Here is a 14672-nt window from a genome sequence, read left to right on the forward strand (position 1 = left end):
TTGAAACAGGAATTCTCATTTTGCCTTATTTTTTCTGTAGGGGTTTGGTTGCTCTTCAGACACTGCGAAAATTGGTTGAACTTACTCAGAAGCCAGTTCACCAACTGTTTGATTATATTTGTGGCGTAAGCACAGGTGATTATTACTATGGAGATGGTACATCCTAGCATTGCATTAAGAAAAGAACATTAAGCACTTATGTTCAAAATCATTCTTTGAAATGATGGGTATTAATTTCATGTTTTGATGATGAATAATCTTTTGTTTTGCTTAACGAACTTTTAAAAATATTTATTGAGAATAAGTTAACATTCAGAAAAAAGTTTTTAATGAATTTTCTAATATTTCTTAAATAAGTCACATTGACAAGTTATGAATTATGAGTTACTGCTTTATGGTATAGTCACCTTATGGAAAGTGATAAAATGGAAGGAAGGTAGATACTCAGAAATTGTGCTTGAACCAACAGAATATTGAAAATGAACAAAATTGCACTTATTTGTGAGAGGTGTCCCTCTGCGAAGTAATTGATGCTTCTGTCATTTTTCACTAATCTGGTTGTTTGAAGCCAGAATTTAAACTGATAAATGTGAGAATCCATGTTTATTAATGGCAATTTTTAGTATTAATAGTGGATACACATTTAAAATTACAGTTTCATATTTGTATAGAAGAAATTGGCAACCTAGAATACAGTTATACGAAATAATTTCTTAGTTTTTATTGACTCACCATCAGATGAATTTTTGTTCTGTTCTGTTTGTTTGTCTATTTTCTTATGCCAGCTCTCTCACCTATTATTCCCCACCACCACCTCTCCTACCCCCCCCCCCCCCAGCACCTCAAGTCTCTCAGGATACCCAGTGCTATTGCTTACCTCCCAGGTAACCCAGAGGACCATTAAGACTGTAGATCCTGGCTATATATTTTATTGTTTGATCTAATCGTTTCTCACTTTACAATTAATCTTAATTTCTTCACAGGTTTTAAATTCTATTTTTCTTATTTTTTGAATTATGGTAGTAGTTCTAAAGACTACTAGCAACAAAAATCATATGATTTGTCTATATTACCTGTGTCAAGCATGACAAAAATTCCCAAAGGACATGCCAATTGATGCTTGTTATGAAAACGAAATGAGAGCACAGGGATGACTCAAAAACATAAGGAATCAGTGACTCCTGTGATGTTCCACTGAACACTGATTCCTCAGGGTGTTAGCAAATTTGGAAAGTACTGGGTTAAAGGAAGTTAAACAGTTTTTTTTTTAAAGAGGTATGTCCGAGATCTTTTGGTATGTTAAAAATGTATTGTGACTTTTCTGAATTGGAAAATGTTGTGTATATCCCAAATTGATATAACTATGGAAACTTCGTAAATAGACATTTCACAGGGTGAGTGTTCTTTGGTACTTGTTTTGGAACTATTACCCTATTTCTTTTACATTTTAGACTCACCCTAGCAATTCTAACATTTATGCATGTCTACAAGGTAACTTCTGCTTTGGCACTATTCTTATGGGTGGGTGCTCAAAGAGAATTTTAAATCAGAGATTTACTCATGGAGTAGAATATTCGTTCATATAATATGTATATTTTTATATTAATCACAATATATTATTTCCATTGCTTTCTAGCTTACATTAAACTTAATTTATAATACAGTATTTATAATTTTTTTCTATATTTTGTATTCTAATGTAGAAATTTTTTTCACTTATAATTATTATAAAGTTAATAAATATACTTAATTCAAGGGTAATGTCATTACTAGTTCAGTGAAATTTAGATTAATACCTTCTCATTTTTATATTAGCTCTACTTGAAAGAACCTAATATTTTGGCAAGTTACTTCTTGTGTTAATTACAACTTTCCTACAAATTGAAAAATAACTTTCTATTATATAGTTATGCCATACAGTGAATTTTAAAATATAAGCTCTTACCCTTTACTAGAATAAAACTAAGTATAATAAAATACTTACAGTAATTATGAAAGTGATTTTCTGTGTTTTTTCTCTGCAATCTGAAGTAAGCAGTGATGCTATATACCTCTTTGCCTTGTCCCACCCTTTTCCCACCCCCAAACCTTTCTCCAGTTTCTCCTGTTAGTGCAGTGTTAGGCCAGTTAAGTAGGTACACTAGGTGGCAGTGTGTCCTACCAGTTGCAGCTAGGATGGGGAATAGCTATTTAAAAGGACATTCCAGAGACCTAATTTCTTTGATTACATTAGTTCTCAGGACCAACCTGAAAGAGTAATTATTTTAATGAATTGGTTGTCAAATACACTGTATTCTGTGACCAAAACTAAGGAACTTATTAAGGTTAGAAATGACATTCTCTTCCCCAGTATCTTTTTTTTGTTTGTTTATTCAGTAAGCTTGCCCCTCATTGGGATTCACCTGGCCTGTCCACTAGGGGGAGATGCTCTGCCCATCTGGGGCATTGCTCTGTTGCTCAGCAACTGAACTCTTCTTAGAAACACCTGAGGCGGAGGCCATGGGGCCATCCTCAGTGCTTGGGGCCAACTTGCTCTACTTGAGCCATGGCTGCAGTAGGGGAAGAGAAAGAGAGAAGTGAGAGAGGAAGGGGTAGAGACAGATGGGTACTTCTCCTGAGTGTCCTTACTGGGAATTGAACCCAGGATATCCACACACCTGGTTGATGCTCTATCACTGAGCTAACCAGCCAGGGCCCACAATATCTTAATTATATATTATTTAATGTAGTGTTAAAATGACAGATTTTTATATTTTTTTAAATTGTCATAATCCTCATTGATTACCATTTATGTATCCTTAGTGAAGCCCAGTAAATAAAGCTCTTTGTATAAAGACTAGTAAATAAAGCAGATATAAGAACTTTATAAATGCCTGGCCAGGCAGTGGCACAGTGGATGGAGTGTCAGACTGGGATGTGGAGGACCCAGGTTCGAGATCCCAAGGTCGCCAGCTTGAGCGTGGGCTCATCTGGCTTGAGCAAAGCTCACCAGCTTGGACCCAAGGTCGATGGCTTGAGCAAGGGATTACTCGGCCTGCTGATGGCCCACGGTCAAGGCACATATGAGAAAGCAATCAATGAACAACTAAGGTGTCGCAACAAAAAACTGATGATTGGTGCTTCTCATCTCTCTTCGTTCCTGTCTGTCTCTGTAAAAAAAAAAAAAAAAAAAAAGAACTTTATAACTTTTAGTTGTTGTAATTACCTTTATTTTATAGATGAAAAGATTGGGGCTCTAAGAGGTTGAGTAGTCTGTCCCAGGTGACACAGTTTGAAAGTGTCAAAGGTCGAGTTTTAACCAGGTCTGTGACTCAGGTGATCTTATAAATGCTTTGACATCAACACTGAGAGAAACTAAAGATTTTTTTTTTCAGGTGCTATATTAGCATTCATGTTGGGATTATTTCATATGCCCCTGGATGAATGTGAGGAACTTTATCGAAAATTAGGAACAGATGTGTTTTCACAAAATGTCATTGTTGGAACAGTCAAAATGAGCTGGAGCCATGCATTTTATGACAGCCAGATATGGGAAAATATTCTTAAGTAAGTGATATAATTATTTTTTTGAAAAATCTAGGTAATATGTACATAGTGTAATTTGAAAATGCTGAGTAATATAAGTATAATATTAAATTATTGATCCCACTAGTTAAAGATAATCACTATAAATATTTTAGTGAATCTGTTTTAGTCACTTAACTTTATGTATGTGAAATTTACATGTAAAAGTTGCAATTGACTTTAAAAACTGAAACTGTATTCTATATAAATTATTTTGCATCCTATTGTTTTTACTTACCATATTAGTCTTTCTCAGAAGTCATCAACAAATATTTCTCTAAAACACTAAGTTTTAAACATTTTTTTTCAAAACACAACAAAGCCATTGTTTCCACTTTCCAGAAATAGAAGCATAATTTAGAAATATAAAATCATTCACAATCTCATTATTCAGAGCTCTAGAGTTTTCAGTATAGGTCAGTGTATAAGAAGCACAATTATTGACCAATGCTAATGTATTTTTAAAATAATCATATAGGAAATAGAGAACATATAAAGAAAATGGTGAAAATAACTTATAATCCTACTTGGTGATGTATTTTTTCCTATAGTTTCTTAGAGATAAATAAGTGTGTGTATGTATGGGGTTCTGAATATCCATGTGTATTTATCCCCTTCACAAAATTGTGATGGTATTGCACTTGTAATTTTGTATCCTGCGTTTTTATTTAGCACTTTATCATGATGGATTTCCTATGTCATTAAGTGTTTTCTGAGGCATGTCTTAAAGGCTAGCTGTCCTATTTTATGGACGTACTATTTTTTGTTTAAGAAATTCCCTATTGGAAAATGTCTACTTTTTAAATATTTTTACAGTTTAAAATGAAGTTTTAACTGGACATTCTACATCTCTACTTAAATCTCTAATTATATCTTTAAGGTAAATTTCTAGAGTGAAATTTTAGGTCAGAAAGTATACGTGTTTTAAAAATGCTTCAAAACAGTTATCCCAATTTATTCACCCATCAGCATCAATTTGTATTTCCATTTCATGAAATATTTATGAACACCAAACATTTTAATTTTAAAGCTGTGTCAGTTTGAGGGATTTTTAAACTGGTGTTTTAAATTTGCGTCATTTTGACTATTGATGAGTTGGAACATTATTTTATGTTTGGATTTTACGTGTGTGTGTGTGTGTGTGTGTGTGTGTGTGTGTGTGAATTTCAAAGACATAGTATTTCCTCATTTCCTTTTAGAATATTTCTCACTATACTGTAAATATATTAAAAATATTTTTATGTTGAAAATATGTTTTTTAATTAATGAGATTTTTAGTGTTACCTGACAGGGTGGACCCTGTGACCTCTGGCACACTGGGATGTGGCTTTATCCATTGAAGCACCCAGCCAGCAACTTTCTTTTATTAACTTTGCTTTTATGTTTGAGAAGTATTTTCTACATTGAAATCAAGTACAACTTTTTAGTCTTAGGATTTAATTATTTTATTTTTAATTCTTGTCATCTGAAATTTATTTTAGTATGTATCATAAGGGGATCGGACTTATTTTTTTACTCCAGTATTACTGCAAATATCCCTGTACCTTTTACCAAGTACTTTTTCCTTTTTTTTTTCACCGATTTGAAACACCAACTTTATCATATTTTAAATTAATCTACATTAGAATTTATGTCCAAGTTTCTTTTTTTCTCTATTGATTTAAACTTTTTTTGCCCAAATTGTTTATTGATCCTTTTAGTCTTTTTGTTGATTTTCAAAAATCTGTTCTCTATTTTCATTTTATCTCAAGTGAATTTTAGATTATTTTAATTACATTAAAAACATAATCCCACTGGTATTTTGATTGAAATTACATAAAATGTAGCAGTTATTTTTGCAATAATGGTATCTTTTCAATTGAGTGATCTTCCCATTCATTAAAATTATTCATTGCTTATTTTGGGGTCTTCCTTTGTGTGTATTTAAAAAATATGTCTCAGTTTTCATGAAGTCGTAAAGTCATAGTACTGGTAAACAGTGGTGGGAGTCAGCCAGTTTGCACCAGTTTAGCGGAACCAATAGCTAATTTTTGGTTGAGTTCTGTGAACCGGTTGTTAAAATGGCACTTGTAATCATGGTTCTTTCTAAGGTGGGCACCTGGGCAGCCACCCAATGTGGAAATCACAAATTTACGTTCCTTACTCTTTCTTAACGTTTGTCTGCTCAACAGCATATTCTAAGCACCTGTGGTAAGGTTCATTTTGTCCATAGGTGAAAAAAATTACAAGTGAGGATGCCAATCAAAAAGCAATATGGAAATATCTTAAATGACAATCTTACTGTTTTTTTTTGTCAGGTATTATTTAATATTTTCATTAATATTTTAAACTTTCTTATAATCTAGTTTTGTGTACCTCCTATTGTTCTTAAGTGGTAAGTACATGAAATAATAAACTACCTTTAGGTATGTCTTTTTTATATTTTAAATGGTCGTTAGGGCAGAGAATCAGTTTTTAAATTATTTGAATCCCACCACTGCTGGTAAGGTTTTTTAAATGAAGATTTAAAATTTATTATAAAACCAGCCTGTGTACTATAAAATGTTTTTTCCTTTTGTTGCTCATCAGAATCTTCATGTGTTTGCATATTTCTATTTCACTATGCTCCTTCAAGGGATTCTTTATTTTTAATCACAACATTGATAAATTTTCTAATATGGTCAATTGTTTTCTCTTTTCCTTACCTTTTCATTCAACCTTTGCTGCAAAACCAGCCATTCCAAAACTCAAGTGTTTTAAAATGACAATGACTTAGTATCATGATTCTGTGGTTTGATTGGGTGTTTCTTCTGTTCTTGTCTAAACTCACTCACATGACTGTTGGCAGTTACCAGCTCGTTAGAGATGGCTAGGATGGTTGGTCTCTCCACATGGTCAGTCTTATTGTGGACTTCATCTTGTAATGGTGGTCTCAGAGTTTCAAAAAGGGAAGCCCCAGTACAAAAGTGCTTACCAAGCCTCAGTTTATTTTATTTACATTTATCTATGTATTTGTTTATTTTTATTACTATATACATATAAATTTAAAATGAATTGATTGTAATACACCATAAATTCTTTTTGACACTCACCCAAAATAATCACCTGGAAAACCCGCTAAAATTTTGTGAAAAAGTACAGAAGTCTTGGTCACATTTAAATCACTGAGACCTAGAGAGAAATACTACTACAAACTAATAGATGTTCCAAAAGTTTTCTTGTTCTTCATTGTAATGTTTTACAAAGCACAATGCAGTTGCTACATGGCAAACTAGTGTAGCAGAGAAATAAAAGCCAAAACAAACAAACCAAAGAGAGAAAGCCACAAGTCTAAAATTGTTAAACAATAGTTCAAACTTCGTAATGAAATCTATCATTAGGTTAATTCAAACAAATCCTCCTGTTGACTTAAATGTCAGATTTATCCAAAATCACCCTCACAAAGATATCCAAAATGATGTAATATTTGACCAGATATCTGAGTACCCCATGTCCCAGTCAAGTTGACATAGGAAACACCGTGCACGTGTTTTCTAGTTTGGGCTGGTATGAGTATGCTGCTCTGAACCTTCTTGAATAGGTTTTTGGGTGAATATATGTGTGCATTTTTGCTGAGTACATATCTAGGAGTGAAATCATTCTGTCATATAGTGTAAGCATATGTATATTCAGTTTTCAAAATGGATGTGTAAGTTTACATTCCTGTCAGCAGCGTATGGAAGTTCTGGTTGCTCCACATACTTATGAAGCTATAACACTTGGCATTTGTTGTATTTTTTTATTTTAGTCATTCTAATGAGTGTGCATAGACATTGTGCTGTAACATCGATTTGCACTTCTTGATAAAGAAGCTGAACTCAAAAAATAAATCTTCCTATACCTTGCAGTGTATGGTTTAACTTTACTTAACACAAACCAAGTTTAAAATTAATACCTGAGATGTTTAAAATGAAAAGACTTTGCTAGGGCAAATTGTTTGCTCTACTACACCTACTCTCTAGCTTTTTTGGTCATTTTTTTTCTCTCCCATTGGTTATTGAGATCATTTTTATAGGTATTGGTTTATTTACTGTGATAATGATTTTGTGTTATTTTAGAGGCACTTTTTAATTACAGCTTCAGCAGAGTCTAGGAATATTGACATTATTTTTCATATTTTGACATGTCTCTGAAATAAAGTGTTTCTTACTTTTTGAATTTATATTTATAACTTAATTCACTAATGCATTTTCATTCTGTTAGTACAGTCAAGGTTTGAACAAAGTGGGAATGAATGTAAACTTTGCTTAAAATACAAAAGCAGCATGCTCCAGGATCTCTCTCCCACTTTTACAGCAAGATTCTATGGCAAAATCAAGTGAAAGACCTGTAGAAGGATAACATTTTATTGTTCTTCACGCAGAAGGAGCATATAGGTCAGGTTGGGAAAAAGAAAGACCTTGTTCGTGTGAGAAAATATTTTTATCGATAATTTTAACAGGTTGTGAAGGGCAGATCACTACTTAATTTGTACATTCTACAAATTAGCATGAATTCATTCTAGTTGAGAAACATGAGTATTATTTGAAAAAAAAATGCCATTAGAAAAATATTTTTCTTATTGAGGCAGGATGATTTAAAAATAAAAAACATAGTCTTTATATTTACTATAAGGGAAAAACATAATTTTTAAGTCAGAAAGAAATCTATACTGAAGTAAAATTCTTCTATAATGGAAAAATTGCTACCCAAGGACATTTCTATAATGTTGCAGTAATTCAACTGCTTACTTAGATGGCCTAATAAACATTTCGTGGGGGTGACATTGGCTTTGTATTGCTAAAATAAGTTTAAAGTCTAAATGTCCTGATCTGGTTTTTGTATTACTCTGTAACTAGCCTACCCATTCTGCAGTCCTATCTTGACACAGCTGCTTTATTCTGTCAGAAGGACCCTGGAAACTGTTAACAGATTTTTTCTGTTTATGTGATAACTTTCTCCTGTTTGTGTCCTAACTTTGAAGTGGTACTTTGCCATGTTTTGGTGTCCTTTTCAAGCTGCACCTCCATACATATTTCCCAGATACTGCAGCCTTTAATAATTGCCCTCCGTTAGAACTGTAGTTACTTGCAGTTTTAATCAGACATTAGTAAATAATCACAGCCCCAGGCCGAGAGCTCGATTGTGTTAGAGCATTGTTCAGAAGTGCAGAGATTGCTGGTTCGATCCTTCGTCAGGGCACATGCAGGAACAGATTACTGTCTCCCTCCCTCCCTCTCTTTCTCCATCCTTCCCTTCCTTCTTCTTCCTAAAATCAATAAAATGAACATTTAAAATAAATGAATAAATAACCACATTGTTTCATGTACATTGATTGGATGCTGAACCTCCAAGAGACTCTTAAGCTTTTTTTTTAATTTGGTTTTGTTCCCTGATGTTAGGAGATAATATTTTGATATAATTTATTCGTTCTCCTTTATTAAGGGATAGAATGGGATCTTCACTAATGATTGAAACGGCAAGAAACTCCGCATGCCCTAAGGTAAGTTTAGAGTATATAACAGCTAGTTGGAATGAAGGTCAGGTGAAAACATTTACTCTGAAGGCCCTTTATTAAACAGAAAATTTCTTAGGAACCTCATTAATAGATCATATCGATTTCTTATATAAACTATCCTATGAATATATAGGCTGTGACTCTTCAACCTTTTTTTTGTTTGTTTGTTTGTTTTGTTTTTTTTTTACTACTTTTTTTTTTAAGATTTTATTTATTCATTATAGAGAGGGGAGAGAGAGAAAGAGAGAGAGGGAAGGGGGGAGGAGCAGGAAGCATCAACTCCCATATGTGCCTTGACCAGGCAAGCCCAGGGTTTTGAACCGGCAACCTCAGCGTTTCCAGGTTCAACCTTTTTTACATATAGTAAAAGTACAGTAGTTTAATAACATGAAAGACAAGACTAAAAATAAGGAAGAATTATGAGGGTAATCAAATTCAGTGATTTAAGAAAAATTGTGGTATTTTCTTCTAGATTTTTTAAAAGAAATTATATATGCCTCTTAGATATATATTAGATTAATATACAAAAGGAATCCCAAGTTTAAAAATGTTATTGTTAACTAAAAAAAGTCTTAGCATGACTTCTCTTTATTTTGTCTGAAACACATGTCTGAGTATTGTATTCTGTGTTCTTTGATAATATTTGTTACTTGATTAAGGAATAGGATTTCTGCACCTATAATTCTGTACAGCTTTTATTTATTTTTGGATAACAAGCTAAAACTATGAAAAATCAAAAACAGCTCCCTCTATTGCTCCTTCACTCTTGCCTTTTCCTATTTTTATCTCTACTTTAGGTATTCTGCACCAAATGTGCCATAATTGTGCTAGGCATTTTGGATACATTAGTGAGTAAATGCAGACATGGAGTTGATAGTCCAGTAGGGAAAAGTAGGCGTTAATCAGTAGTCCCACAAGTGAGATACAGCATCCTGAAGTAAGTGCTATGGAGCATAAGAACAGTTCTCTGAAAGCATGTATTTATACGGACATGAGCGAAGCCTACTCCAGGAAATAAGATTTGAGATCTCAGTGTGAAGGCTGATGAGTAGGAGTGTTCCTGGCCAAGGGAATGACCGGTTCAGAAGGAATTTTGGAGAAATGCAGGACCAAGAAGAGTTACGGAAGACTAGAGCCTGAGGATCCAAGTGCAGTGTGCATTGGGGTTGGAGTGGTATGTGGACCTGACCATGCAGGCCTTAGAAGCTGTGAGAGTCAGAGGCACATAGTTCTTGTGGAGAGGAACCTAGGATGCACTCGGTACCTCTTATGTGCTCCCCTGTACCTTCAGGACTTCTTGTTCATTCTTAAATTCTGAGAATTGCCAACTTGAAGTAATAAAGAATAGGGTGGGTGTGAGGGAACTTTAGCCACCTTATAAAGTAATTCACTCATAAAGGGAATAGCCACCCATATGTTTCTTAAGTCAGCCATCTATATATGAATTAATTAAAAAGACCTTCAGTATTATAGTATATGGCCAACTCTTAATCACAGTAGCCTAGAGACATAGTTGAATCACTCATAGGAACTTGGGATATGGCCTTTGGTTTATATAATAGCAAAGTAAACAGGCCCCTGGTAGGGCTTTGGCCATCTCTGTATCTTTTACTTAAGTTTATATTTCAGACCATTTATAAATATAGCACATAATTCAGGTGACATTGATAAAATCTGAGACGTAGGGTGATGAACGTTAGTTTTTTTAGTAAAAAAAAAAAATTACTTGGCTGCCAATTATTAACTATGATCAGAAAGCCTTGAGAGTTTCTATAGTCTTAGTAAAGTCATATTTCAAAGAGCATAGAAACAAAGACTAGTTATTAGTAAATTATATTGTGAAAATAGTGTATTTTAGGTGGTTTTTATTCATGGCTACTATTACAGTATCAATTATTTTATAAGATCTATAAATTTATGCCTTCTTCAATGTCTTTAAATACTTTCAAATCATGCAGTCAAAAATATCTTATATTCTCTTATATTTCTCGAAATTATTTCAGTCCTTGTATCTACTTCTTCATAAAGAAATACCTATTTAAAAAGATCCAGTTCCTGTTGCTTAACATTATAGTTATTTTTACATGTATCTTGATGGGTAGAGTTGTAGGATTTTTGTTGAAATAATATTTAATTTTTACCTATCCCAAATATTGCTGCTTACAATGAATATTGTTCACTTTGTAATTTACTAGGTAGCTGCAGTAAGTACCATAGTAAACAGAGGAATAACACCAAAGGCTTTTGTGTTCAGAAACTATGGTCATTTTCCTGGAGTCAACTCTCACTATTTGGGAGGCTGTCAGTACAAGTTGTGGCAGGCCATCAGAGCCTCGTCTGCTGCTCCCGGCTACTTCGCTGAGTATGCAATGGGAAATGATCTTCATCAGGTGAGTTGTGTCTCTGGCTTGCTTTTTAAAACTTCACATGATTAAAAAGAATCACCACTTATTAAATGTCACTGAACAGAAAACCAACCAAGGACATGTTCTTCTTCATGTCTCCATGTGGCAGGTGTGCAGTACAAGGTATTTTCATTTATTGCTTGTTTTTCTTTAGCAAGCCTTCTGGCTTAAAGAACATATTTTAGAAAATATATTTTTGTATTTTATATAATGTAATTCATAGCCAATTGTGAACATTTGATTGATAGAAAAAATGAAGTAGTAGACTTTCCAAATGTGATAAAAATTAAGAATGAAACACAGTCCCTAAAATTGCAGAACCTAAACTGTTTAACAGTTTTGGTGGTCATTTAAAAAATATTTTTTTCAGTTATTATTGACATCCACTATTATATTAGTTTCATATGTACAACATTGTAAATTAAAAGTGATCCCCCCAAAAAAGTCTTGTACCCATATGATACCATACATAGTTACTATAATATGACTATATTTCCTCTGCTATACTTTACACTTGGTGTTCACATTTTGAAAAAGAGAATATAATAAAATGATAATGTAAACACTTAAGTTAGCTATGTGCCAGACACTTATGTAGTCCTTTGCTTGCATTATTTCATTTCATCATCACTGCTTATGAGGTAGATAAGAGTTGTTTCCATTTGATAAATAAAAAATTTAAAATCTTAAGAAAGGCTGAGTAACTGAACTAGGATTGCAGATGTTAAGTGACAGATGCTTTCTGTAATTATACTGTTTTAAAATTTGTGACTAAATGACATATAAAGTTGAATATTATTTGTAGTGATTTATTCTTTTTCTGTTACATAGACTCATTGACTTACCCATTTTTTCCTTCTCTCAAGTTTTTCTTTTTTATTTATGGAAATCTTAACTCATACTAAGTGATAAGGGCAACAAATGTTTTGAGCTGATATTTCTAAAATATCTATTTTATATGTGTTTTAATTTTTTATATGATATCCCACTTAAAATTAGTCTCATTTGATGCAATCAGTAGCCTTAGCTTTCTTCTTTAGTCACTGAAGTATGGTATGCTCTCTTTCTTTCTTTGGTACTCAGATATATGTTAAGGAAAAAAGCTAATATTTTCACAGGATTTTCAGATGTTATTCAAAACTTAATATGTAGATCTTTTGTATAAACTACATATCAACTATATAATTTTAATTTTTGTGTGTCAATGTTATAACATTTTTGTCTATTTTATTTTTTTCTTTATTTTTATAAAGTAGCTTAAATATATATTTTAAAATGTTAGCTATCTCATTTTATTTCTGTCTTTGTAGTTAGGATTTCTTTTGTCTTTGGAGTCAATTCAGATCATTTCTTTGTCAAATCAGTTATTGTTGAATTATGCAAGACACTTCCCCTTCTCAACTTTCTCTTCTTCCAACCTCTTAGGACAGAAGGTGCTAACTATAGAGTTTTTCTCACATTGATTTAGGGCATTTTGGTTAAAATAAAATTTTTATTTTAATGTTGCTTGCTATTTTTAACAACTATTTCTCCATATGTTTATCATGTCAAAGTGGTGAAGTAACTTATACAGTATAGTCAAAATATAATTCAGTAGTTAACTTTTCTAACCTTAAGATGGTTGTCATGCTATAAAGTTGGAGTTACAACAAATATTAGTGAGTCTCAAATGATAAGTCACCGAATTTCAGGACCATATGTTCTTAGACTTCAAAAGAAGTTACCTAATTTACTTTTTGTTTTTTTATCTAAGAAGAAGTAGTTCTAAAGTTTAATTCATCCCTGTAGAATACTTACAACAAACCAACTTATTTCATTTCAGATAGATCAGTGATATTTCTTTTCATGCTTAGCCTTTTTTGTATTGATGATCATATCTTTGAGCTTAGGTTGGAACAAGTTCTATAAATTATATGTAAAGTGTAAACTACTTATACAGAGAATATGTTTTCATGTAAATCAGTGACTTGACTCCAGAAAGATTGGCACATCAACTTCAATAAGAATGTTCAAATGGAATCTGGAGTCTAAACAAACCTTAAGTAAATATTTTCTTTTTTGCATATTCTCCTCCAATATTTGAACAAGAAATGAGGTATTTTTCTTTTCAAAAGATACTGTGAAAGATTGATTAGCATACCCTAAGGTGTGAATGATCTTGATTGCTTAAACAAAAAAAACATTCAAGCAGAGTTTCTTGCCAATCCTTCAGAAGTTGCCAAGAATTTTAAAACTAAAATGTGGTACTTATTATAGTCCTCTTATCCAATAAGTTCTTGGAATATTCAGTTATTTCCAGTCTCATTTCTGAAACCCTTTTTAACTGTCATGTCTGCTGAGACCAGCTCGGCAATGGCTGTGCACAAGGGGAAGGCGCTGCAGGACTTAAGAAAAAACACACAAGACACAACATAAAGAAAAGATGAGTCTTGGGGACTCCCAGCCTCTAGGACTGGAGCCAGATATCTGCAGCCTCATCGTATTTATTGGTTTCTTTGCTCATCAATCAAATTAGCAGAGCCTACGTCACATTAACCTAGAATGGATTCAGGTGCAGAGAAGGATGATTAATACCTTTCTGGCATGTAGGGAAAAGGCCATAAAGATCAGCTGTTTACTTTAAACAGTCTTATCAGTGCTTGCCTGGCAGTGTTCTGCCCCCACAGGACTTGGCATTCCAAAGTCTGCACCAAAGACTTGTTTCAGGGCAGCATCTAATCTGGCCATTTTCCTAAAATGTCTGACATGTTTTAATGTAAGTTACTTTATATCTTTTTTGGAATCAGAAGAGTATAAATTATAAATATTCTATTTGAGCAGTTTTTGAAAGTAGTGCTATAATTAAGAGGTATGAGTAGGTATGTTTTGGAAGATGGCTCTAAATGCAAAAATGGTCCCCAAATGCTGAAGGAGCCAAGAGACCAAAGAGTGAGGCAGACAAGTCCAGGTTGTAGGTGAAAGAGTTTAATAGTGGGGTTATGTACAGAAACACAGTACTGAGCAGTCACAAGACAAAATAGAGCCCTGTAACTTCCACCCCTCAGACTGTGTGCTTGTATCTTTGAAGCAATAAGACTGTGCAGATGATCAAAGGTGTCAGGTGCTGGGAAGCTCTGGTACCAGAGATAGACAACAAGTTAAGAGTTAAACAACATTGAGGGCATCTCACCCTGGGGAAAAATAATGGA

The 14672-nt window shown here is 33.2% G+C and overlaps 1 protein-coding gene across 5 annotated transcripts in view; it reads left to right on the forward strand.

Annotated features, from left to right (window-relative positions):
* The window catches only part of PNPLA8 (patatin like phospholipase domain containing 8), a 56956-nt gene that overhangs the window by 23286 nt on the left and 18998 nt on the right, over nucleotides 1-14672 (forward strand). For all 5 annotated transcript variants that reach the window (XM_066341769.1, XM_066341764.1, XM_066341768.1 and 2 more), the window contains exons 5-8: nucleotides 41-135; nucleotides 3375-3546; nucleotides 9007-9064; nucleotides 11275-11469. In XM_066341769.1, the coding sequence (XP_066197866.1) occupies nucleotides 41-135; nucleotides 3375-3546; nucleotides 9007-9064; nucleotides 11275-11469 (520 nt within the window). The remainder of the gene's footprint in view (nucleotides 1-40; nucleotides 136-3374; nucleotides 3547-9006; nucleotides 9065-11274; nucleotides 11470-14672) is intronic.

The sequence above is a fragment of the Saccopteryx leptura genome, chromosome 6 (assembly GCF_036850995.1).
Source record: "Saccopteryx leptura isolate mSacLep1 chromosome 6, mSacLep1_pri_phased_curated, whole genome shotgun sequence".
NCBI lineage: Eukaryota > Metazoa > Chordata > Mammalia > Chiroptera > Emballonuridae > Saccopteryx > Saccopteryx leptura.